This window comes from Ctenopharyngodon idella, chromosome 10 (genome assembly GCF_019924925.1).
Source record: "Ctenopharyngodon idella isolate HZGC_01 chromosome 10, HZGC01, whole genome shotgun sequence".
NCBI lineage: Eukaryota > Metazoa > Chordata > Actinopteri > Cypriniformes > Xenocyprididae > Ctenopharyngodon > Ctenopharyngodon idella.
Window position 1 is genome coordinate 44,709,709 of NC_067229.1, and position 27,772 is coordinate 44,737,480.

A 27,772-nucleotide genomic window follows, 5' to 3' on the forward strand; every position below is an offset into this window, starting at 1 on the left:
CGTCTTCAGCGGCTCAGATTTAGGGAGTAAATGGAGAGAGCTATGTGGATTAATCCATCCAGCTACAGAACACCTAAAACGCTCGGGAGACATTCTCGTCAGTGCAGCAATGGTGGATGATGTACAACTCTCTGTGAACTCGCTCAGGGTGGATCTATGTTAAAACGGCAGTGTCTGTCAACATTCGTGGGCGGGGCCTGTGGCTAATGTGACGTCACACTGCCAGGAACCTGCAAATGGCTTGTTCTGAGATGCTGCTTATGATTTATGGGGATTAAATAAAAGGAGTGGTTGGATTTTTATCATTATAGGGTGGTTGTGTACACACACTGCCAACACACATTTGTATCCAAACACCATGCAAAAGTGAATTTTGCATAATAGGTCCCCTTTAAAACAAAATTAATTAATTGAAATTAAATTGAAATTAAATCCATAAAATGATCCCATGATGGAACCCAAAGGTTTATATCAAGCGCCTGACAGAACCCTTTAAGGTTCTATATAGAACCTTTTCTTCTAAGAGTGTGTGTGAGAAACAAGCACGCAGCCATCTTTAGAATTTTGTATTTGAACTTCTGTTTTTGCAGTAGCTATTTCTATGGCATCGTTGTCGAACAGTATTAGCCGGTAAAGTGGATTGACTTATTGTAGAGTTAACGTAAGTTTTCATGAGCATTGTAATGTTTGAAGCGGATGTCATAACAAATGTCCGTAGACTGAGACATTTTTAAAACTTTCATTCATAAATCCGTTAGCTCTTACCTTCATGCTGTGGAAATACAAACAGGAAGACAACGGGCGCAGCGCTGAAAAGGGGTGAGGCTACATACGGTCTATATAATTTAAACCTAGTGTGCGTATTGTCTTTTGCACAGATTTGCTGCTATTGTTCACCACTTTCTGAAAGGTCAGATAAAAGTTTTAGATACAATATACAATTCCAGCCACTCCCTGATAAATGAGATGAAAATAAGCAAATGAGACCACTGTTTTGAGGAAATCAATACTTAGCATCTCCCTCCAGCATCATTTTGAGATGGATGACCTTCTCATTTAGTCCTGTGTACTATTCATATTTCAGGGAAAAAAAGTTTAAAATATCACTTTTGTTGCAATACTCATTTCCACGGTTTGTGACAGACATTCAAAGACTGACGTTCATTGTTGATGTCTAATGTTAGATTGATGAATACTGTATGTATCGATTCTTTTAACAATCTACTATCAATAATCCCCCAAATTATTCCAAAACCCTCTCAATGATGGCATCAATCAATGTGTTAGTGTGAGCAGAACAGCTGAAATGATAGTTCTAGCATTACAGATTGTACTGCATTGATTCTGCTGCCAGTTACAGTGATACTGTGGAAATGTCACCTCATTGTTGGTGATTTAACCAATGTTTGACCCTTCCAGTTACAGCAATAAATGTCCTTCCACTTGAGTGCTTATAATGTAATGCAGGACCGTGTCCAAACAAAATGGAAGTGTTACTCAGGTTATTGATTGAAACTAATCAAACAAACCAATTTATGTTTATTTCAAAATCTGAATATTGCACTTTTATTTTATAAAATATAATTCATATTTTAGCCGTTGGAATGCCGATGATGATCAATATTTCCTTTTGTGTTCAGCAGAACAAAGAAATGTATACATGTTTGGAACAACTTGAGGGTGAGTAAATGATGGCAGAATTTTAATTTTTGGGTGAACTTTTCCTTTAAAGGGGTCCTTGATTATGATTTCATTTTTTAACTTTAGTTAGTGTGTAATGTTGCTGTTTGAGCATAAACAACATCTGCAAAGTTACAATGCTCAAAGTTCAATGCAAAGGGAGATATTTTCTTTTACAGAAATCGCTTTTTAAGGACTACAACAAATGGCTGGTAGGGACTACAACGAACTTCTTCCCGGGTTGGTGACATCACAAACCCCAAAATTTACATAAACCCTGCCCCCGAGAACACGCAAAAAAAGGGGGTGAGACCATGTTGGGCTGCTTTAGAGAAGAGGAAGAGTTGTTGTAGTAGAGTGTTTTTGCCATGCCGTCATTTTACACCGGACTGCTTCACAAACAAGGGTCAATTCAATGCTGGATTTGCACAAAAGATTAACATGACGGCACATGCTAGTCGATGAGTTGAATCAACTCCACAGCAACTACATAAATTTATCCACTAACCATTCAGAAATGTCCAGATTCATTCTAAACGTTGTAACTTCTTCCTGAATCTCTCCATCAGTGTACGACTCCGGTTTGAACAATGTAAGGCTGAACACCGTTACTGACAATAGTGATTTTAGCTGCGTGAGAATCTCCAGCTTAGTTGTTGTTGTTGTTGAGCTCCACCCTCTTCCGGAAAGCCCAGTAGCCCCTCACTGCAGAACACACGAGATCCAGGGGGTGGAGACGGGTAGGTTAAGGGATATGTAAAGTGGGAGGAGTTGGATCCAGATCCAGGGGGTGGAGATGGGTAGGTTTAGATCCAGGGGGCAGAGACGGGTAGGTTTAGGGATCTGTAAAGTGGGAGGAGTTGGATCTAGATCGCCCCCTGGATCTCGTGTTCTGCAGTGAGGACCATCTCGGAAAGCAGGCCAGGAGCAGCAGCTCGTTTGCATTTAAAGGGACACAAACAAAAATGATGTGTTTTTGCTCACACACAAATAGGAGCAAATTTGACAAGCTATAATAAATGATCTGTGGGGTATTTTGAGCTGAAACTTCACAGACACATTCTGGGGACATCAGAGACTTATATTACATCTTGTAAAAAGGGGCATAATAGGTCCCCTTTAAGTACATGCAGTCATATATTGGTGTAATTGCATTTATTTATTTATTTACTTACTTTGCTTTGTTGAAGTACCAAAACCATACCCAAACTTTTTGGAATATATATATATATATATATATATATATGTATGAATATAGATGGGTTTATTGGATATCTCTCTTCATTTTTCCCTATAGAAATCAATATGGTAACCAATAAGCTATATCACACCCCAGTGTATATATATATATATATATATATATATATATATATATATATAGTGACGTGTATCTGACTCTGTTTGTATCAATGACACTCCACTGAGATGAGTCAAATTAATAAAAAAAATTTTCATACACATTGAACACAAAACATGTAATTGTAACCAATAACCTGTTTCTTGAGTTCAGACTTCTAAAACAGCACACACACACACACACACACACACACATGCTGCTTTGGAAAACCCTGTAAATGGATCTCCAGATGTTAATGCTATGGGACCTAGACCCGAACTAGGTGGTTTTTCTATGATCCACGTCGTCCGCTTACCACATCAGACGTTCATAAATAAAGCAGGTGGCTCTTGCGATGTGGTGTGTGTATTAAGAGAGAGTTGGATTGTTTCAGCAGATGGAGATACATTCGCTCTGAAAGGAAGTGAGCAAATGGACTTGAATGTTGATGTAAAGCACTTCATGGGGAGCTGTTTGAAAAATGCAACGGTGTCACAGTAAAAAAGGTAATTAATCAAACACACTTAAGTCAGATTTTCTGTTTTGCTTCTTGGTTTATCATCAGAGGTTTTGTGTGACCAAATCTTAAATGCACAAGACACTCTAATGTTTAAAAAAATGACAAAAAAAGTAAGAAATTCTTTCCTGTGCAAACTTTACCACCACGATGCTAAGAAGCTGTGATAAAACACAAACTCACACAAAAAGGACAAAACATTGCTTTAAAAGATCTCTAGGAAACTAGATGGAAATAATTTTCATGCAAGTGATTCTTTTCATTTGGCCAAAAGTATTGCTTAGAGACCATACTTGAAGTATTGAATACACAAAACAATGTATAAATGTTCATTATCAAATTATGGACTTCACGGGACACTGATGAATACAGTTGACTGGGCAATTATTGACTTTAACAGTAAATGGAGTCTTTATTTGTTTTTGCAGTTCATATTTTCAACTCACTCTGACTTTAAGTGCTGCTGTCGACCACATCTGTGATCAACTGCTCCAAAGAATCCAATTAGGAGCCGAGACTAATACAATGACCAACTCATTATCTATCTATCTATCTATCTATCTATCTATCTTATTTAGTAAATATAGTAAGTAGAAATGACTTAACAAGCAGTGTATCTGCACTGAGTTGCAGAGGTAAATGGGAGATCAGGGGGGTTGGTGAAGGGGGCAGTGGAATTCTTGAATCCTCAAATCCTGAAAGTGGGAGGTACGAAGAAAAAAAAAAACCCTCCTTCATATTCCTTTCGAGAGGAAGAAGCGCTGCTGTGAGCGACAGAGAAAGCGCAAGACAAACACGTAGGCTACGTTTTGTGACTCGTAAATCTTCGTATGCCGCGAGACTCCCGCAACGAGTTTATGAATGAAAAACTTCCCAAACAGCAAAGTCGTGGACATTTTCTCACGGTTCCTCTACGCACCTGGACCAAAAACTTTTGTTTGGTTCAACTGGTTTGAACGTGACTCTATTTTCCCCTCGCTACTTTTGCAAAAACAGACGCGTCGCACGAGATAAATCTGGCTGAGTGGCTTGTTTTTATTCACTTCAGTGTGGGACATTTTCTTCGGAGATCGCTTGTTGTGGAGTAATGCTTTACAACCCTAAATAACTCCCACAAGAAGTGCACTTCAACACAGTACAGTGCTCAGAATAACATCCAGAGGTGAGTGTTTTTAACTTTGGGAAGAACATCTTAGGCTACGTGTTACCTGATGCGTGTAATGTTATTTTTCATTGATGCATATGAAAGATAACATAGTTTGCAAGCCATAGTCATAGAAAAAAAGACTGCAGAAGACTCTTGAGACTCTTTTATATCTGTTTAGCAAATTTTATATAGATAGGTGAATACAGAAGTATTCTTATAGCCTATATATAGGAAGAAACCTCATATACATATATGTATTGTATTTTTTTTAAGTAAATCATTCTCATTTCCATTGTGTTTGCACATTCATGAAGAGACAAACCTTGAATAGGTGCTCACAGCAGGAGTAGAATAAGAATGCTACATTGTGTTCCCTTAATTTGCATATCAATGAATATGAAAAGTGACCTATTTTGAGCTGTAAAACCCTAGGTGGCATTGTCTGTCCAGTGTTTATTATGGATGTATTGTGTTCCTTGAGGAAACAAACCTTTCCAGGGTGATCTGTTTTTGTGTTAATGATAAATCAGGGGTTTTTGTGACACAACCGTAGACTTGAGTGAGTAAAATACATTCATAGAGTCAGTCCAAACATCTTAGTCAAGAACCCATTAAAAATGAGTCAGTCCCATCCTCTACATGTTATGCTAATTTACCTTTAGGGCCACTTTCTGATCAAGAGTGAATCATTGAATTGGTTTTCTAATATGTGTCAGCATTTCCGAGGATGACTACAAGCATTTGTTTCAGAGATGATTCATAAATGAAACTGTTATTTTCAAAACCACAACTCCCCTCCCCTAGCATCCCATCTTGACTTATCGAGGCACTCATGCTGAGTTACAACTGAATCTCACAGTCGACCGTGTCAGCTGGAGTCCATCCAAATTGAATGTGTAATATTGGATGCGCTGAAAGACAAGCTGCGTCCATGCACCTGGTCGGAGCGCTTCTGAATCACCCACTGTGACTGGTTTCGTCCTAGTAATCTTCTCAATATCACTTTCAGCATAACTGGATAGCATAACTGCAGCTGAAGCTTTATATTCAGAGTTTTAGATATTCCACGATTCCCTCACGTTTGCTGCACAGCACATAGCCACTATCGTCATTCTCATTTTTGGGGGGAGTTGTTGGTGTGCGTCAGGGATTATGCAAAACGAAGGCAACGGAGGTGTGGATAGGAAGGGAAATGGGAAAATAATTCACTTGGATTTCCTTTCCTAATCTATACAATTACAGGTGTAAAGCCTGATAACTACCCAGGCGGTCGAGAGCAGGGGGTTGGTCCGGGTTGGTAGGGTCCTGGGGTGGATTGCATGACTATCTCCCAAAACAAATACAGAGTCCAGGAATGTCATGCATGGATGAAGCAGCATAGTAATTAAGGGTCCGGGCTGGACTCTCAGGGGGGTAGGGAACACAGCAAACCCCAACCTTTAATTATCACAATGGGCTTTTCAAATGCTTCTCATGCATTACTGTGGAGAGCTCTGAAAGGACTGATGGTTTCAATGCTGTTTTCCACTTTTGGTAGTGATAGTTGAGTGGAAGTTTCTTCATTTGCTTTTGTCCATTTAGAAGATGCTTTTATCCAAAGCAACTTGCAAAGAGAATAGTACAAGTATCAAGTATAAGCAATTACTCCAAAGTTATTTAGGGTCAAATATGAAAAGAAATAAAACTGTTTATCATTTTATTATCTGTTTTTTTCAGTATATACATTTAAAGTTTCCATTTATTTATTTGCTAATATGTAATTTGCATGCATTATTTTTTTTATATAATATTTTTTACAATTTGTTTTTAATTTTAGTTTCTCAATTCTGACTTTATAACTTGCAATTCCGAGTTTATATCTCACAATTCGGAGAAAAAAAGTCAGATTTGCGAGATATAAATTCGCAATTCTGACGTTTTTCTCAAAATTGAGTTTATATACTGGAATTCTGACTTTCTCTCTAGCAATTGTGATGTAAACTTGCAATTCTGATGTTTTTCTCGCAATTGAGAGTTTATATCCCGCAATTCTGACTTGCTTTCAAGCAATTGCGAGTTTACATATAAACTCACAATTGTGATATAAACGTGCAATTCTGACGTTTTTCTCGCAACTGCGAGTTTAAATCTCACAATTCTGAGGAAAAAGTCAGAATTGCGATAAACTCACAATTTTGATGTTTTTCTCACAATTAAGTTTATATCCTGCAATTATGACTTACTTTCTAGCAATTGCGAGTTTACATATAAACTCAGAATTGTGAGATAAACTCGCAATTCTGAGAAAAGTCACAATTGTGAGATATAAACTCAGAATTGCAAGAAAAAAATGTTAGAATTGTACTATAGTTGCAAATACCTTTATTTTTTATTACATGGTGGAAAGAAGTTTCCATACATTAGAGTAGTAGGGCTAATTCTTTCTTTCTTTCTTTCAATTGGAAATTGCTTGTTTCTTGTACATCAAGTATCAAAAAGCACAAGCAATGAAGCGTGAGCAGCACTATCAAAAATGTTTTTTTGCAAAGTCTTTCAGACTGCTGGTAGAACTGTGTAACGTGTTAGCTATTATCCCCCTAGAACTTCACACGTTTTTTATACGGTTTCGTGACTGTTGTTGCAAAACACTTTTATAGCTTATCCAATAACATTTCTTTGAATCTCGCCAGCGTGCCGCAGTTTCATGTGTGAAAAGTACCACAAATAACTCCACATTCTCATCAGTTTAAGAGATTCTTAAATTTTACTACTTTGACATGGTTATGGACAGCGCCTGTGAGGTAAATGAACTGCGTTTATGGCCTTATCATAAACCCACTGCACACTAGCATTTAGGATTTTTCATTCAGGTTCGCCACCCACCGCAGAGCGACCGTCTCTTCATGTAGCCAAGAGGTCGCACTTCAGCTGAATTACTTTGGCATGAAGACTGTACAACAGCTCTCAGTAATGGACGGACATCCCTCGTTCATCACTCTAATGAGGTGATCACAATTAACACAATGGGATGTTGCTGTACTGTAACTCCTCTAGATGAAAACGGATCACGGTCGGGTATTTTAAATGCCTAAAGCTAGCCATGCGACGAAGGTGCTAATGCCGCCACGCTGCAAATCTATCACTTGAAACAACTTTGTCTTTGTTTGCATTCACTAATACTCTAATTCCCCTCACTCTTATAGTAATGAGAGCAGAACATATGGCACCAAGTTGTTTTGTATCAGATTGAAAATTGTGGGTAGAGTTGAAGGTGTGAGAGCAAATGGTTTGCAGTGTGATTATTGGAGGAGGGGATACAAAAACAACCGCCAGATTACGGGGCTTTTGTTGGGTAATGTTTGGCAGGGATGGAGGCGTGACTGGGGTCCCGAGGAAAGCCAAGTGTCAAGTGGCGAGTCTTAGGGGGGCATAGCATTAACAGATGTGTTTCACACCACCGGGATGGCCTCTCTACACCTACTCAGGGGGGCAGCTGCTGTCGGGTGAGGGGTCGAGAGGTTTTGGGGCCTCTGTTTTCTTCATACTTGTAGGAAAAAAAACATGTTTAAATTGGTTTTTGATATGTCATGTTCTCTTGTCTCAGTCTTACCTAATCTAGCAGCTTTTCCTTACAGCTAAATTCACATTTTATGTCAAGAGGTGCTTGTTGCATTAAAATAAGGAGAATCGTTTTTAATTATTTATCTGTTGGTGCAGTCAATTGACGCATAAATAGTTGTCAATGCTAATCAAACTTAATATTTAAGAGCAAGCCTTAGAAGTCAAATTAATGACTGCCAGATGGGCTTTATGGCTAGGTGACGTATTATTTCAGTAAATGAGATGGGTCTGGTCTTTGTAAGCAGAGCGTGAGTGTAGTTGGCTTATGTTTTTTTTTTGTAGTTCTTTGATATAGTTATAAGTGGAAACTTAAAATAGTGTTCAAAAGATTGGGGTCGGTAAGATTTTTTTAATGTTTTTGAAAGAAGTCTCTTATGTTTACAAAGCCTGCATTTATTTGGTCTTACTGACCCTCGGCAAACTTTTGAATGCTCCTTCTTGTATGTTGCTTCAAGTCCTTCTGGATAGTTCCTACTTGAGTTTGCAAATCATGATTGTGATGTGTGTTAAAGTGATTTTGGTCAGAATAAAATGGATCGATCCACAAAATGGAGTGTAGGCTGCATATTAGATGTTTATTTGATTATTTATGGATGTATTTTATCATTCTTGTGCTGCCACAGTGAATTATGGGACATGGAGTTTTATTGTGCAAGCCTGTTGACACAGTCAGCTAGATGTGTAGAACTTTCTAGCATGCTTTGTAGCTATTTTAATTGTGCACAAACTAAAATAAGCAGTCGGCATTTACCATTACAAATTTGATTGCCACAATTATTTCATGAACACGTCCCCAAAATTAAAGTTTCCCAGTGGTATTTAGGTTTTAGGGGTGTGAATCGTCACCGGTCTCACGATTCAATTCGATTACGATTATCATGTCAATGATTTGATTAGATTCCAATTTTCAATATTATTGCGCATGGCTACATTTTCGTCAATGAATACAAGCAGTCATATATATGAACTCCCATTTTATTTTATCTGCTCCAAGAAAGTACACTTTCTGAATGCAGCAAACATCAAACAAAACTTAAAGTCTGAACACAGCAAATGACAGGAGCATTTAGAACCTACAAACACTAGTTAGTAAATAACAAAAGCGCATGAAACTGTCAGGTGTTCTTAAGTTACTATAACGCACATGCGTTCTCACACACACACACTCATACACACGCTTACATGTTGTAAATGATAAAATACTGGGTACATTTTTTACTCTCTTTTGTTTTTCTCCGCCATTTTACGCTAGCGCGAGAAGTGCTTATGTGACAAATGATGTCAGAGAAACGTCAGTAGGCTATAATCGATCATCGCAATGCATTGTAGAAACGATTCATTTCAACACCCCTATAGTGTAAATGCACTCAACTCCTAAATATGATTCCAACTTTACAAATCTAATCAGGAATCATTAGATTTTTAAAATTACAATCTTAGGGACCAGAATCGGAGACTTTGGATTGGGCCACTACACTCTTAAAAATAATGATTCCAAAAGCGAAGAACCATTTTGGGGTCCTTAAAGAACCTTTCAGTGAACAGTTCTTAAAAGAACCATTTTTAAGAATCCAAAGAACCCCTTTTCCACTATAAAGAACCTTTTGTGCAATGGAAAGGTTCCATGGATGTTAAAGGTCCTTCATGGAATCATAGATGTCAATAAAGAACCTTTATTTTTAAGAGCGTAAGAAACCATCCTAACCAACCAGAACTCTCTAGCAGGTATTTAATGGAGAAAAAAAGTCCAAAAGCCAGATCATTCCTATAAAAAGTTATTTTTTCCTCCTTTGCATCCATGCATACTGTGTTAGTATAATTCCTGTACACATTCTCTTTCACTTTTTGGCAGGTAGCTCTATGCTGCTGGTGTTGATGGCCCAGTGCTGCCCACAGCTGTGTGAATGAGCTGTTTCGGCCCACCCTCTTCGCCCAGCTGCCGTGGCATGGCTTCTCTCAGGATGATGAAGTCATGGCATTTGCTTCTCCTGTGGGTTATTCTAGCTCACCTCCCCTTGGCCCACTCACGTCCCGCAGTAACCGAACAAGGTAAGATTTTCCTTTTCCCATGTTCACTTCCAGGATGTTCATAATGAAAGGTGGCGCAAATTGAACAAATGGATGAAAGCAGCTTATCTTTTACTTGTGTGATTTAAGGATGGACAACATTCATTTGATGTTCAGTTTACGCTAGACTCTACCTCATGTAGCAGCAGAGTTCTGGTCACAGCTCCGTTTTTGATGTGGAGTTAACTAGTGGAGCTGGAACTCATTAGGGTCTGGTGTGCTGTAGGAGTACAGATGCTTTTCCTTTATGAATCCACGGAGCATTGGGCTCTTTCGCTCTTTCTTGAAACCTTAGAGGTTTAGATGGATTGTGGTGAAAAGACCCCTTATTGTGCTAAAAGCTAAAATATCCAAACGCAATGCTCTCTCTCTCTCTGGTAATATATGGTAATATTTTAGTTTAGGGTCCAGTTCTTACTATTAACTATTTGCTTATTAGCATGCATATTACTAGTATATTAGCTGCTTATTAGTACTTATAAAGCACATATTAATGCCTTATTCTGCATGACCATATGCTACATCCCTTAACAACTACTTTACTAACTATTAATAAGCAGTAATTAAGAGTTTGAGACAAAAGTCATAGTTAATAGTGATAATTGGACCCTAATCTAAAGCGTGACTATGTTACAGATGCACTAAATTTCTAAATTTCTCCACCGATTATTCAGAGTTATTCAACTTGTTTCAGATTAACTGGTATCAGTTATAGACAAACACATTACTAAAATTAATATTAACACACATTAACTAAATTCTGAAGATTAAATTAATATTTCTTAACTTTTTGAATGTTATTAATTCATATAATTACTATTAATATTGAACATTAAACTGGTTTCTTAGCATTCTCCTGCCCTCTTTTGATTGACAGGATATATCGGCCCTGACTATCGGCTGTTTTTTAAACTATCGGCTGATAGTGAGGAAAATTTGCTTTTATTGGCTGATACCGATTATTAACCGATATACCGGTGCATCTCTAATATATATTTTATACTATGCATTATAATGTTGATGCCTGAACTGACTCTTTTAACATTTGAAACTATTTATTTCAGTTTTTATTGTTGTATTTCATATTTATTTAGTATACAATTTTAGTTAAAATGTTAAATAGTATAACATTTTTATATCTGTCTGTTATCATCAATATCATAAAAATTATCATCAGCTTTTCTGCCTGAATTTTTATGTAAGTGCATCCCTATAGTTGTGGCATCAAGAGGTTTGATAATTTGCCTTTTAGTGTGGGATGTTGTGTGGGAGAACGGTCACAATTGTTGATGTGACAGCCTGACACCAACACACTTACACTACAGTCTTAATTGTCTACGTAATTATTGGTGGTGCATGTTTGCATACAAGTCGAGAGTGTCCATTCACAGTCGCTTAACACACTAATATGTTGTACGTTGTGGGCCACAGAGCTCATCTGCATGTGAGAACAGTCATCACACATATCCTGTTGCTGTATAAACTCTTGGTCCATTGTTTGTGAGCCTTGATCGAACTGTCTGTTTGCCTTCTTGCCTGAATTGACTTGTTGTAGTGACTTGGTGCCCAGCAGTATTACTAGCCAAGCAGGAAATCCCAGCAGCAATCCATCCAGACTAGGACTTCCTCTATTGATTCCCAGCCAAGTCCAGAGCTTAGCAGCAATCCTGGCTGATGCATAGAGACGGGATGTCTATAAGGATTCGAGGATTGTTTTATTGAAGCTTTACTTCATTGAAAGGGTTGTAATGATCTGAAATTGAATGACTTTTAGGCTTTTAAAGATGTCGTTGGATGAATAATGAGGTGATGACAGATGTTGTACACTTCAGCCTGGACTGACTGACCAAGACAAATGGGTCAAGCCTCCGCCTCCCTCTGAAAAAACACATTCTCTTCGGTTCTCCAAGAAGCCAGTCCGGAGTGGTCTGAATGTGAGCACACAGATGTGCGTTGGTACAGCTCATGCTTGTGTTTTGGGGTCGGTCAGACTGGGACAAATGATGTAGGGACATATCGTGATTATTTCTGTTCTGTGGAAAGCGTTCAGTTTAATTCTGTAAAATTGTTTCCTAGCAGTCATAAAGAAGTAGGTTTTTTTTTTTTTTTTTTTTTTTTTCCCCAACAGAATTTCTTCCGTAAACAAAATGTGCTTCCAATTTCACAGTTTCCCCATTTCGGCCATTTAGGTGGTGCGCTCCTCCTCTTGTTGTCGACTGCTTCCAATTTCACCAGAGGAATGGTTCAAATTCCCACATGATGAGGACCAAATCGTCTGCGTTTTTATTCACTGTGCTGTTTTATGTGCGAAAAGGTGAAGCTTGTGCAATAGCTTTGTACGATATTCTGATTTTATATTCACTACATTAGCCTTTTGAAAGGAAGTGTGCATGTGATTGCTTCGGTTTTGAACCCCATAAATGGGTTACTGGTCTGTTTTGAAAGGGCTGTGTAGAACAGAGGAAAAAAAAACAATACTACATTCTAAAAAATGCTGGGTTAAAAACAACCCAAGTTGGGTTGAAAATGGACAAACCCAGCGGTTGGGTTAAATGTTTGCCCAACATGCTGGGCAGTTTTATTTAACTCAACTTTTGTTTAAAAATTACTATATGGCTGGCTTAAAATGAACCCAAAATATGCTGGAAATTAAAAATCAGACACATAACTACTAGAGGCAACAATAATCAAAAGTAATGTTAAATTATTAATCATTAAACTTATTGATAAATGTTCATTTATTAAACATATTAATAAATGTTAATTTCCAACATACTTTGGGTTCATTTTAAGCAATAAATAGTCATTTTTAAACAATAGTTGAGTTAAATAAAACTACCCAACAAGTTTGGGCAAACATTTAACACAACCGCTGGGTTACAAAAACCAATTCGCTGGGTTAAAACAACACAATCACTATGTTAAAACAACCCAATTGCTGGGTTGTACTTTTCAACCCAACTTGGGTTGTTTTTAGAGTGTTTATTAAACTTGATTTTAACTTAATAAATGTTCATTTCCAACCTATTTTGGGTTCATTTTAGGCAAGCAATATAGTAATTTTTAAACAATAGTTGGGTCAAAACAACCCAATCGCTGGGTTTTGTCCATATTTAACTCAACATTTTTTAGAGTGTAGTAAATACAAATCATAAATAGCAACTAAAAAAAGTACTACCAAGACTACATTAAATACCAGTTCACTTGCTGAAACCATTGAAAGTCAAGAGTAATTTAAAAACAACCCTCTCAGTCATTCGGTCATCGAGTCATTTCATATAGTCATTTTTCCTATAAATGTTCATGGTTACATTGATGTTTTTATGGATTTTCTGTTAATTTTTGTCGCCACTTAAAGCAGAACCAGTAAACTCCTAAAAATATCTTTGCTGGATTAATCGCCACAATAGTAACAGCCAGACGTTTAATTTTAACAACAAAGGCATCAAAAGGCATGCTGGGAGTTGACAACCCTTTTAACTCCAGTTATGAGTGAGGTTTAAGGTGCGTGTCATGTTTCTGCTCTAGTAAGTGATTGGAATTATTGTAAATAAAGTGAATGGAAGGAAGACGATGAGATATCATTCCTCATTTTATCTTTAAGACCAGCAGATCCCCCAGCCTCTACTTTTCTGCTCGGCATGCTTTTTTTGTTGTTAAATTGGGCTGAAGCGAAAGTTGATCCCACCCCCTCTCGTCCCGTTTCCTTGCTGGATTAAGGGGCCTGTGATCCAGGAAATACCTCCACTTGGCTCAAGTGAGATCTCCATGACAACTAGCCGAGGAACCTGCTGTTACAGGCTCTTCTCCGTCTCTCTAAACAGGCTCTCTTTCCCCCTTCCGTCTCTTACGGATCCACTCGCATTGTCAGGAAACATAGTGGAGGACAAAAGGGACGGATTAGTTTGTTTGACAATTAAGGTGACTTTAGTTTGGTGGGGGGTCTCTTTGAATAGGAAAGGCCGTATGCTCTGGCGTCAGGTTTTTTTTTTTTTGGGCTTTTGTTTGTATGTACTGAAACTCAGTCCTAATAAGTGTAGTGGGTCACAGGAGGTTAATCTTTAAACTGTTTCATTTTTTTCTTCAGAACTTCCCACTCTTTTGTATAGGAAGTGTTGCATCTCTTCCTAATAGGCTTGTGTTTTAGATTCAAAGTGTTTGAGAGCAATATTGAATTCATGGGTGAATCTCATGATAAATATTCTTGGGCCACACATATCACCTCAAAAACAAAAAAGAAATAAAGATTTATGATAATTATATTTTGCTGTGATATATTTTTAAAAAATGATTATTTAAGACTATTTGGATTTTTTGCATTTACATTATTTACTAATGAAAATTAAGCACATTTTCCCATCAAAATATCACTCTCTTAATGTTTAGATTCAGATATTTTACTTATTAGTTTTTTTGTTTCACAAAAAATGTTTTTTTCTTTTTTGTGAAATTGTCATACATTTTAATTTTATTTTTATTTTTTACGCAATCAAACAAATACTATCTTGATACAAATACTTTACATTCTTATTGTAAAACATGATTTTTTTTTTTTCACATTCCAGTCAAAAGAAAGATATTGTTATTTTGGCATTACTGGAATTTGCTTTACTGAAATGTGCTAAATTGTCAATCTTAATGCTGAAGGCTTCATCTCCTGTATCAAAAATATAATAATTATTTTCTTTTAATTTTAGGATAAAATATTCCCCAGTGATTATTCCAATTCCGAATATCTGACTTGTGCCTCACTTTTTCATCGTCTTTGACTTTGTGGCATCACCATTTTCTTTAGCTGAGTTTTTGTTAGCGGTGATCCTGTCATATTTTTATAGTTTCATTAGTTTGTTTCTTATGTTTTTTGCGGCATCCCTTACATAATTTTTCTTTCTCCATAGTGCTTTACAAACTCATCCCTCTTTTGTTAGTCATGGCTCGTATTTAACTTGAGTGGTTCTTTAATTTCCTTTGGACAAGCTTTGACTCTTGTCTCAGACTTTGTTTTCGAAATGCCAATTCTGATCCAGTACTCCTTTGCCAAACATTCCATGCTGGTCTTCTGTTCTACCACTAGTCCGAACAGAGGTGAAAATGGAGCTGTACACATTGTTCCCTGGGGAGCGTTTGGTGCTGCAGTGCTTGGCTCAAGACGAGACCCCGATTGTAGGCCTAGGGGTCATCTGGACTAGAGACCACGCTGCATTGCTGAATGGAGACCGCATGCGGGTGAACGGGGGCCAGCTGGAGATCGGGTCAGTGGAGCCGACAGACTCTGGGCTTTACTCCTGCACTGTCCAGAGCTTTCTGGGCAACCACTCTGCCTATTTCATCGTTAATGTGACAGGTACGTCTTGTAGGAGCTTAGAGAGGATGAGCTTTGTGGGGTTTTTTTTTCATATCGAAGAAACAATTTTCTCTGCAAATGACTCTTTTTGTTTCTTTTTTGTGGTATAGCTGATAGTGTATTTTGTATACCCCTGACTCATCCCTCACCATTTGTGCTATGGACATGAATGATATCTGAAATTATGTGGCTTGTTGAAGAGAGTTGTTCTGTTACTTTTCTAAGCAAATGAACAAGAAAACAAGTGAGCTGTATTTAGGGACCAGAATATCATAGAAAATCTTTTGGCCAGTAGGATCATGCTGGCAAGTTTTGCACAGGCAACACCACTTATTTTCTTCATAAATTGTAGAAATCTAGTCAGGGGTTCAAGCACGTAGCGCTGAAACCCTATTGTAATTGTTAAAATGTCCAAGGATCGGCATTCTCTCCTAAAAGTGATCAGGCAGACCAACATGAAAATGGCTATAACTACTCCATTGTTAGTTCGATCAACTTGAAAATTGGCATCCAGTGTCTTCGTCCGAGGTGCCATAACTGTCTATGTATGAGGACATTGATACATATCAAAAAACATGTCTGCCATCAGCCACTGGATTTGAACAGCTATCAGAAAAAATTAACGGAGGCTGATCATAATGAAACTCGCTAGACTTGTTTGACTCATGGCCCGAGAGGCCTGTGAGAAATTCGAAAGAAATCAGCCACCGGGGGCGCCTTCACGTTTTTTCACATGCGTAAAGGATCGTGTATCGCGCGGTTTTTCACACATGCCCATGACATTCGTACCACATGGTAGAACTCCTCATTCTGAGCAACAATTCAGCCCGCCACTGTCCATCGAATCATTCGTTAAATATTGGAGATTATTTCAAAAACCAACATTGGCAAATAGTCCTAGGTTTTTGGCTCAACCTCGATAACTGTTAAAAACCTTTAAAAACTATATATTTGCTATGGTAAATTGCCTGTATTTGCTGTAAATGGTCTTTTCCATCTATGATAGAGATGGTTACAGGCTTGCTAATTAAAACATAATACGTAAGTGCTTAAAGGCCTTAAAGTGCTTGAACCCCGATAATTGCTGCTTGCAGCTATATTTTAAGTTGCTTTTTGAGGTCGTATATTGTTGTCATAGATAAGCAACTGAGGTTTTGTGTAGTCTTTTCTCCCTGTTCAGCTGTGGAATGTGTCAGGCATTGAGCGGTGAATTTGTTAGACGGCTCCCCAGAGAGATAGAGAGAGTGTGTGTGTTTGTGTCTGTGTGATTCGAGCGTGGGCACGGCTCTGGAGCAGAGCCTGCAGTGACTCATGCGATCTCACTGTCCGGCGCTCTGTGAAGGGCGGATGCGTTTACTTCGTTCACTATCTGATCAAGAAAGAATACAAAATGGGGCATAATATTGTGAATAAATAATTAAAAGCATTGCAAACCTTTTCTTTCTTAATTTGCTGCTATTCTTTGTTTCCTGGCCAGGATCCTAGTGGACATACAGACAAATAAATAACCACATCTGTATGTTTTTGGCTGAATTTGTGACGTCTGAAATTGCGCATGGTGAAATAGCTACATTCTGACCTTTATGGGTGGCTGTATGAATTTATTCTCTGACACACATCCTGTCAACTTTGTCACAGGTCATGCAGTAGCGTCTTCTGAGGATGAGGATGACGATGAGTCATCGTCAGAAGAGAACAAGCCGTCAAGTAGCCAAGAGCTCTTACGTAAGCATGCACTTTCTTTTTCGAGAAGAAAATCAAATGATGATTTGGTTGTTAAAATGCCATATTTTCTCTCCAGCGATGGCACCTCACTGGGCTCAACCTGAAAAGATGGAAAAAAAGCTTCACGCCGTACCGGCTAGCAAAACGGTGAAATTCCGATGTCAGGCCGAGGGAAACCCAACTCCGAAACTTCGCTGGTTAAAGAATGGAAAAGAGTTCAAAAGAGACCAGCGCATCGGGGGCTACAAGGTACGTTTGCACATGCGCAGACTTCTGTTGTGATATCACTGTTGTGTAGGACGTATAGCCCTCATTTACTCTGCACCTGAGCCGAGAGAAGGAAAGCTGAAACCTCACCTCACAATAGGCCAAAATCACAGCCTGAATCTCTACACCCTGAACCCGACACCTAAATACACACACCCTGATTTAAACATGCAGGAGACATCAGAGATCTCATTACAAGTAGATAGCCGTAGTGATTAGGGCTTGGGGATATACTGAATATGCACAACATATTTGTGATTATATTGCTGCCAGATTCAAGATTGTCACACCAGCCATATAAAATTATACTGTGTACTGTTCCTTTAAGGCCCCATGGTGCAACTTTTAAATTAACACGCATAGAAACAAAGTGCAAATATCAAGAAAACAAGTACCATAAGATGCTAAAACAATTAAGTTCTCTTCAGACTGTTATTATAACAGTTTAAATGCAATAGCATTAAAATAGATGTTAGAAAGTGTCTACTCTACGATTTAAACTTCATTAGCAAAAATAGCAATTAGTAAGTTTGATTCTTCTCTATGAATCATGTTCAAAATCATGATCCATTTCAAAATCAGTATGTTTCAATGAACTGATTCAAATAGGGCTGTGACTGACTTCGGTACCAAGTCGGCACTGAAATGTTAAAAATGTGACGATACCAGCATTTCCCCCTAGCGTATTGAGCGGATTCTTAAACACCCCTGATTGGCCATTGTGTTCACGAGCTCAACAGATATGTCTGTGATTGTCTACAGTGATCAACGCTTCAAAAGCATGTTGTAAATGGACATCTTTGACGCTCTTCAACAAGCCCTTACACAGATACACACGGGAGCATTTAAAAGTAGGCGTCTATCAGCGGATATATTAGGGATCCGCTGATAGACGCCTGCGTGTGAAGAGCGCCAAAGATGTCTATTTACAACATGTTTTTGAAGCATTGATCATTGTAGCCAATCACAGACATATCTGTTGAGCGCGTGAACACAATGGCCAATCAGAGGTGTTCAAGAATCTGCACTCAAAATGCTAGGGGGAAATGCTGGTATCGTCAATTTCAGTACAGACTTGGTACTAAAGTCAGTACTTTTGACAACCCTGGATTCAAACCCTAATTTATTACTTAAAAACTCACACACACATATAAATGTATATATTTCGAGTAAACATTTTGTAAATACATTTTTAAAAAATATTTATTTTCTTCTATTCTCAGCTGCGGGAACACATGTGGACCATAATCATGGAGTCTGTAGTGCCCTCAGACAAGGGCAACTACACATGCCTGGTGGAGAATGAATACGGAAGCATCAATCACACCTATCAGCTGGATGTCGTGGGTCAGTAACGTCTCGATCTCGACCAGTGGCAGCTCAGGAATAAATACCGGAATTATATCCAAGTCTTACAAAGCCCCTTGTGTATATTGCAGAGCGATCACCTCACAGGCCCATCCTGTATGCTGGTCTCCCTGCAAACCGAACGGCTGTGGTTGGCAGTGACGTAGAGTTTGAATGCAAGGTTTTCAGCGATCCCCAGCCTCACATCCAGTGGCTCAAACACATATTGGTGAACGGAAGCCAACTGGGACCTGATGGACACCCTTACGTACGCGTCCTAAAGGTAAAGGTTTTACAGTGAAATGCAGCCATTTTGCTCAAGTCTGAATTGTATCATGCAGCGGTTTCATATAAGTGATCCACACATTTTAGGATGTGGTGGATTGGGATTGGATGTCATGAATTTGGTCTCTTGTTGTCTCCAGCACTCGGGGGTCAATAGCTCGGACACCCAGGTGCTGACACTCTACAATATCACAGAAGAAGAGGGCGGCGAATATATATGCAAAGTGTCCAATTATATAGGAGAAGCCAATCAGTCAGCCTGGTTAACTGTCCTTAGACAAGGTAACTTGACCACAGGCTAGTCTGAAATGATCTCCGTAGAGGTTTTTGCCTTGGGTTTCTCTCATGCTTTGGGTTTTCCTATTCAATAATGCCATGGAAACTACCAGTTGACCCAAACAATGGCAATAATTTCCTCGCTATGGATTGGGTCTTACTGGAGAGAGTCTCCATGTGGCTTGCCTGATTTAGGTGGAGGTAGACTTGAGGGTGATGGTGCTGGGCAGCGATATTTGGTCTCTCTACAGGTGATGGAAAGGTTTCAGGTGGCTTTCTGAGCTTTGGGAGCGTCTAACTGGTTTTTAAAACAACCGAAAGCAACAACTCCCCAAGCTCAATGTGGTCCCGCTTCCTCCTCCTTTCCCCTCACGTCTTGGGCCTCGGGTCTGCTTTTCTCGTTCTCTTCCAGACGGCTGGCCTCAACACCACCGACAAGGAGATGGAGGTGCTCCAGTTGAGGAATGTGTCCTTTGAGGATGCTGGGGTGTATACTTGCTTGGCGGGCAATTCTATCGGGATCTCTCATCATTCAGCATGGTTGACCGTTGTCAAAGGTATCCGGCGACTCTTTCCTGTCCTCTCCAGACCTTTCCTTCTCATCCATCGCTCCCAACAGTGCCCATTTGTTTGTGTCAATTGCCAGTTTCAGGTGAACCACATTTAAGTCAAAGAGCACTTACTCAACGGTCACTTTAGCCGCTGTATCTTTTGCACCATTGACAAAGGGCGAGGTGTTTCATGGGAACGTGTGTGGCCGTCCACAGGTGCAAAACCACCCATGCATGGCACCAGCATGGAGAGTAGACCAAACATTTGGATTTTAGTGACATCTTCCCCTATAGAAGTATTATATTACTAAGGTTCCCTCAGTAGTTTTCACTTCCCATTGACCTGGCAAATGACACCAGTTATGGCACTGTTTCACCTCCTCTGCTTTTCTTCCTCTAAATTCCTTGTTTTCTCTGTCTGTCCTGCTATCTTTGTTGTTTTAATGAGCGGTTAGTGCACACCAAGTCACCTTTACTCTGATTAAATAATTTATGGTCATTCTGAGAGTAAGCAGACTATGATATGAGAACATTTTGCATACATAAAGCTCTGTTCCAAACAAACCTAGTCAGCCATCTTGTTGTTCTAAGGCAGCATCATAGATTTTATCAATTTACATGACTTTTCCAGGTCTACAAATCACACTTTTAAAATTAGGCTACCTCATGTATCAAGACCATGGGAACCTTGGTTCTTCAAAGGAAAAAAGTTGTTGAGGGGCTGAATTAAATTAAGAAATATCTTGATTTTTTTTGTTGTTGTTGTTGTTTGGGCTTATTTTAATGCTTGTTATGTCTTATTTTAATAATTTTAAGTCATCTTGAGGACCCCTTTAGAAGTTTGCTGAGGCCTCCTGGTTGAGAACCTCTGTTCTAATAGGCATTAAAATACATAAAGATATTTGGTAAAATAGTCAATTGAACAATTTTTATTGATAATTTTTTAGTATTGAATGAAATATCAGCATATTTATAACATTTTCCTCAACTTTTGCACCATCTTGTGTTATTTTTTTTCACCACTCTAGTCGCAATGCATAATGAGATGTGATGCAGCCTTAGAATTTGTCCAAATCTTATAAGACAGCATAATTTTTGAACCACCTTTGTGTGTGGAGCATGATTATGATGCCTTAAAAATGCCGTATGGGTAATTTTGGAACAGCGTTATAGTTTTTTTTACTATAATCTGAATTTATTGTGACTTGCTGCTGCATTATCACTGCATCATTAAAATACTTTTTACTAATATATGAAATTGTTAATAATCAAGCACCACAAAAATTGACATTCCTTATCTTCTTGGGACTTTATTTCAACCATTGCATACTATTGCAAAACAGCTCAACTCTATACGATGCTCTAATTTAATAACAACCCATCAGGTGTAGATATGTCTCTTTGGCCTCCCAGGACAATTTGGCCAGGATGGTTCCATTTCATACTTGTGCATGGGACGACTGCAGCCTCACGTCGGTGGAGAATGTGGGGCGAAATACTACTCCACAAAGGAGCCATTATGCAGCAACAAAGGGAGCTTGTGCTCTCTTCTCGGTGCCAATAGTGTCAAATGCACTGGTTGAAATAAAACAGAGCTCGGTGTGTGTGTGTATGTGTGGATATGTGTGCGTGTGTGCCTGTCACCAGCATTTACCAGTGTGTGTCAGTCCAAAGCACTGTTTAATGCTGTAGTCACAGTAACAGAGGTGTTTTTGATGTCGGTTGAAACTGTATAAGTGGATTCAACCTTATTAGTGCTGTTTGCTATGCCAAGCATCACTGTTATATAAATTTTTTTTTTACTTTTTCAGAAATAATAACCATATAGCAACAGACATTTAGAGCCCCACAGCAACATTCTTATTCGTCAGAAGATGTATGAATCTAGTTTTGGTTACTGACCCTAGCGTTGTGTTTGCCCCATAAGCTCCCACCGCTCCCTCTGCAGTCCCCAGTCAGTCCTACCTGGAGGTGTTGATCTACTGCGTAGGATTCTTCCTCATCTTCCTCATGGTAGGAATCGCCACCATCGTCAAAGTCCGCAGCTCCTCCAAGAAGAGCGACTTCAACAGCCAGCTGGCCGTCCATAAGCTGGCCAAAAGCATTCCTCTCCGCAGACAGGTAACAGATAAGGCTTTGATACTGGTATCCTGAAGAAAGATCCTTGTGTACATCTAAAGGCCTTTAAAAACACCCCTGCTGTTTCCTTGGCCTACAGGTTTCAGTGGAATCCAGTTCCTCTCTGAACTCTGGTGTGATGTTGGTCCGACCTTCACGACTCTCCTCCAGTGGGACCCCCATGTTGTCAGGAGTCTCTGAGTACGAGCTGCCCCAGGACCCGTGCTGGGAGGTACCTCGAGAGAGGTACAACCACTGCTCATCCAAAATTTGAACTTCTTTCACTTCTTTTTTTGTGTACAAGAGTCAACTTAGAAATCATTTTGTTCATCTGTATGTTTGTTACAGGCTAGTACTTGGGAAACCTCTGGGAGAGGGCTGCTTTGGCCAGGTGGTGATGGGCGAAGCCATTGGACTGGACAAAGACAAGCCCAACCGCATAACCAAAGTCGCTGTGAAGATGCTGAAATGTATGTGGTTTTGCAAATTAACACCCTAAAAGACCCCATGAAATGGTTTGATGCAGTTTCTAAGGGATCTAACTGATTTTTGATAAAGTAACAAAAATCTTCTTATACACTTACATTGAAGGAAGGACCAGAATAGGTATTTATTTCCTGGAAAATCAGACAAAAATACTAATTAAGAAAATGACTTTTTGCATTGTAGAGCCAACAGACATGAACTAAAATCCACAAAATACCCATTTTGATTTCATGGGGGCTTTAGGACCAAACCACGTTATTTATCAGATGTTTACTTGAGTAGAACCAGACCTCATCAACATGTTGCCTGTTTTTATTAGCTGACGCCACTGAGAAGGACCTGTCTGACCTCATCTCAGAGATGGAGATGATGAAGATGATTGGAAAACACAAGAACATCATCAACCTGCTCGGAGCTTGTACCCAGGATGGTAAGAGCACATCTGAGGATTCTTACAATCATGTGGCATTTGAAGATACTGGAACATCTGGAAATATTTGTTTCATATCTTCTTCCTCCAGGCCCTCTTTATGTCATTGTGGAATACGCCTCTAAAGGAAACCTACGGGAATACCTGCGTGCCCGCCGGCCGCATGGCATGGAGTACTGTTACAATCCTGACCAGGTGCCTGTTGAGAGCATGTGTATTAAAGACTTGGTCTCCTGTGCCTACCAGGTGGCTCGTGGCATGGAGTACCTGGCATCCAAAAAGGTATTGTTGACATTTTGTGTGATTAAAAAAATAACACTTTCGATCCACAATTTCTTCAAAAAGTGGGCTAAAATAAATACTTTTTTGTCTGTGTGCGCTCCTCAACAGTGTATCCATAGAGACTTGGCAGCACGCAATGTACTTGTAACAGAGGATAACGTAATGAAGATAGCAGACTTCGGTCTGGCCCGGGACGTTCATCACATAGATTACTACAAGAAGACTACAAATGTAAGCAGTCAGTTCTTCAAATAGTCATATTTATAGTCCAAATATTCAATTTATGACAAGTGAACATCTTTATTTCTTCTTTAGGGCCGGCTGCCTGTCAAATGGATGGCACCTGAGGCTTTGTTTGACAGAATTTACACACATCAAAGTGACGTGTAAGATGGCTCATATGTTTTCCATTCTAGTATATCCTCACAGCAATGCTTTTACTTTATAAACGTTCAGATTCTTGGTTATGTCTTGGTTCTGATGAAGTGCTTTCGGGTTGTAGGTGGTCTTTTGGGGTCCTTCTGTGGGAGATCTTCACTCTGGGGGGCTCGCCATATCCCGGAGTGCCTGTGGAAGAGCTTTTCAAGCTACTGCGAGAAGGTCATCGCATGGACAGACCCTCAGCCTGCACTCAGGAGCTGTACGGCCCTTTCACATATTTTAATTAGTGTCTAAGGCCGTGTGTCCACCAAAGCTAGCGTATTTTTCCAGTTGTTTTCAATGGAAGTGCCTTGTTTTTTAAAACGCCAGCAGCACAACGAGGCACTGAGCGTCTATTTCACATGTTTTGTATCTGATTGCTGAGAGTTGAAGAATGTTCAACTTTGTTTGGGTAAAACACAGCGCTCATCATTGTCACTTTTTACCAAGCCATCCAATCACAGTAGATGAGGGGCGGCACAAATACCACAGCGACCAACCGCCACATTCTGCTTGTACAACGGCAACAGAAGACGACAACAAGCAAAAAATAGAACAAAATCATTGAAAACAAGAACCGGAGCAAATACTTTACCTTTTCAGAAGAGCGCTGGTGGACATACGGCCGAAAATATGATTTTTAAAATTTGATTAAATATAATTTTTAAAAACGGCATTAACAAAACATTTACCTTTTGTAATGTGACACATTTTTGAGTGAAAAATTCATATACTATATATTAAATGAATGTTATATAATTTATTTGTTAGTTTGTTTTTATAATAATAATATTTTTTCCACTCTTGGTTGCCTTAGTAGAAATTAAAACACTTTTCTTTAGACTGAAATGCACTAATGCAAAAAATATTTAATGTTTTCTTTACATAATGACTCACTTATGGAAAAAATAAATTTCTTTCAGGTACCTGATGATGAAAGACTGCTGGCATGCAGTTCCCACACAGAGGCCAACTTTTAAACAGCTGGTAGAAGACCTTGATCGCACCCTGTCCATGATATCCAATCAGGTAAGGCCAGCAGACTGTGTAGGTAGCTACTTTTTAAGTCAGCATCCTACTCAAAATGAATCCCCGTAACAAGTGACTGATTTGAAATGCGCATCATGGGCAACTCTGACCCAAAACGCAAGCATGTTTGTCCCCCGCAAGCTTGGATGAAAATGTTCACAGTTCTCATTCCAGTGCATATTGGGAATTGCTTATTAACGTATGTGTTTCCCTTTCAGGAGTATCTGGACCTCTCTGTGCCCCTGGAGCCCATGTACTCTCAGGTCATCCTGAATGAACGAAGTTCCACCTGCTCCTCCGATCCGGACTCTGTCTTCTTAAGAGATTCTGGACCTGAAGAACCCTGCATCCCCCCAACAGTTCCCCCACAGCAAACCGTTCGGTCCTTCAAAAAACGCTGACAGTAGAGGATCTCTATTTTTCTGCTTCCTTTGACTCATAAACTCTGCAGGCTCAGAGACTGAGGTGTTCAGCCTGGGCCGTTCTAGCACAGAAACGCAAGCAGGAGGAAACGTTTCAAACCAGCAGACTCGCAAAGTCGAGACTGATCAAAATAGAGAGGCTTGTGTGGGGAACGACCAAACTTTTTGTCCACCGATTGTCCTTCAGAGGGATCGATCCTCACAAATAAGATGTTCGAAAAGCATCACATAAGGAAAGAATGCTTGTAATCGCCAACAAAGTCAATGGGTTGGACAAGTAATTGCAAGTGTGCTGGCTTTGTAAATGCGGTTAAATTGTACAAATATGAAATTATATAAACACTATTGTTTTATATTACTATTATAATTATTATTATTTTTGTATGAGCTTGTTTATGCCTTTTTTTTGTTCAAGAAACATGACCGCAACACCGTTGAGGTTCTGGATAGCCCCGCCCACAATGAAATCTCATTGGCCCAAAATCATGCTACACATAAAATAACATTAAAACTGAAGTGTGTAATTTAAGAATGTTCAGATACTTTTTTTGTAAGTTGGTTCCCTGGAAAATTTGCTCCCGACCAGCTTGACATAGGAACATTGGCTACATCAACCAATAGCTTGAATTGGGGGCGGGACTATCTGGTTGTTCGACCAATGGCAGATGAAGTGAATGCTTAGGAAACCTGTTTGAAAATAGTTATTTTATAGTAATTTTTGCCGTTTGGCAATGCTAGTCGTGCAGAAATTACACACTTCACCTTTAAAAGTCAAATATGTTCTGACTGGCTGTGATTGTGTTATGTCACAGCATTTTCTCTTTCAATGTGGAAAAATTAACTTATGGTTACAATTTTAATGTAGCGCCTGGTTAGAAGATGGTGTCACACAGATTTATGGGAGTTTCTGTATGTTGAAATAAGCTACAAATGAAATCTGTTACTCATTGCTTGCTGTTATGGTCTTAAAGTGCGATTACCGTTTGTTTGGTGTCCTGCAACACTAAATTTCAGTAGTGTGAATGAATGTTTAGTAACTATTAATATGAAACAGCTGGAATATGTATGTCTGTTTAGCGTCAGCATGGTGATTGACAATCTGTTTGCACCAGTTTCAAAGCATAGCATGTCTACATTATTTTAAGCTAGACTCTCAAATGACAGGGTTTATATGACAGGATTGGCAAGTCGTTGTGAGGAATGGTGTAAATTAGTTCTCAAAAAGAGTTTTGATGCTTGTGTGATTATGTATGTCCTGATGTGAATTTTAAGGCAGTGGCCATGCACTTATATTCAGGCTGTCAATAAGCTGACTGATATTGCCTTTCCTGTGGGAATATAAATAAAAAAATGTTATATATAAAATTAAAATGATCTGAAGCTCGCATTTGTTTATATAGCCCATGCACGTAGGAAATAAATGACAGGCGAACCAACATCTCTACTCGCAAGCTGGTCCAGAGGTTGTCTGAAGGGCAGATGTGCGTAAGAAGTTGCTGACTTCAATGCGATCCACTCGTGCTGAAAGCATGAGCGAGAGCTAAGCAAATGATTAACGGTGAGAAGAAAGAGCTTTTCCCCTCCGCCGGCACCTCATTGATTAACCACGCCAACACCAAGAGCAAACACAGCAGCATCAGGCTGTATATCAGGAGGAAAAACTCTCACAGCAGTGAAACAAGACAGCTGAAGCACTTTGGCGAGTCTTTAGATCTTTTATTAATGCCAAGCAGTTTCTCAGACTGAATCCAATATGACAAATCGATCTACACTCCAAGCTCAATATTCAATCATTCAGGTGTTTCTATCATCTCAAAATGAGATAGATAGATAGATAGATAGAGATGGATGGATGGATGGACAGACATACAGATGAACAGATAGATAGATAGATAGATAGACAGACATACAGATGAACAGATAGATAGATAGATAGATAGATAGATAGACATACAGATGAACAGATAGACAGACATGGATGGATGGATGGACAAACATACAGATGGATAGATAGATAGATAGATACATAGATAGATAGATAGATAGATAGATAGATAGATAGATAGATAGATAGATAGAAATGGATGGATGGATGGATGGACAGACATACAGATGAACAGATAGATAGATAGATAGACATACAGATGAACAGATAGATAGACAGACATGGATGGATGGATGGACAAACATACGGATGGACATACAGATAGATAGATAGATAGATAGATAGATAGATAGATAGATAGATAGACAGACATGGATGGATGGATGGATGGATGGACAAACATACAGATGGACATATAGATAGATAGATAGACATACAGATGAACAGATAGACAGACATGGATGGATGAATGGATGGATAGACATGGTACATGGTAGATGGATGGACAGACAGACATACAGATGAACAGATAGATAGACAGACATGGATGGATGGATG

The 27,772-nt window shown here is 39.1% G+C and overlaps 1 protein-coding gene across 6 annotated transcripts; it reads left to right on the forward strand.

Moving 5' to 3' along the window:
• Positions 1-4,284: 4,284 nt before the first annotated feature.
• On the forward strand, positions 4,285-26,700 carry fgfr1b (fibroblast growth factor receptor 1b). 6 transcript variants are annotated; one of them, XM_051910800.1, is made up of 18 exons: positions 4,285-4,695; positions 10,133-10,329; positions 15,422-15,691; positions 17,330-17,416; positions 17,493-17,665; positions 18,907-19,030; positions 19,123-19,313; positions 19,456-19,597; positions 22,070-22,263; positions 22,361-22,506; positions 22,609-22,730; positions 23,066-23,176; positions 23,268-23,458; positions 23,567-23,689; positions 23,774-23,844; positions 23,961-24,098; positions 24,802-24,907; positions 25,126-26,700. In XM_051910800.1, the coding sequence occupies exons 2-18, from the start codon at positions 10,185-10,187 to the stop codon at positions 25,306-25,308; spliced, it is 2,517 nt and encodes an 838-aa protein (XP_051766760.1). In that variant the 5' UTR covers positions 4,285-4,695; positions 10,133-10,184; the 3' UTR covers positions 25,309-26,700. The 6 variants fall into 6 exon arrangements, with proteins under 6 accessions (XP_051766760.1, XP_051766759.1, XP_051766758.1 ...); XM_051910799.1 differs by lacking the exon at positions 19,456-19,597 and adding an exon at positions 20,004-20,148; XM_051910798.1 differs by having other exon boundaries at positions 23,268-23,689.
• Positions 26,701-27,772: the final 1,072 nt, after the last annotated feature.

Bases quoted from the DNA above. Each gene is read 5' to 3' on its own strand.
- fgfr1b (XM_051910797.1), top strand. From the start codon at position 10,185: ATGAGCTGTTTCGGCCCACCCTCTTCGCCCAGCTGCCGTGGCATGGCT. The intron at 19,031-19,122 runs GTCAGTAACGTC...TGTATATTGCAG, and splicing joins CTATCAGCTGGATGTCGTGG to AGCGATCACCTCACAGGCCC. The intron at 22,731-23,065 runs GTATGTGGTTTT...TGTTTTTATTAG, and splicing joins CGCTGTGAAGATGCTGAAAT to CTGACGCCACTGAGAAGGAC.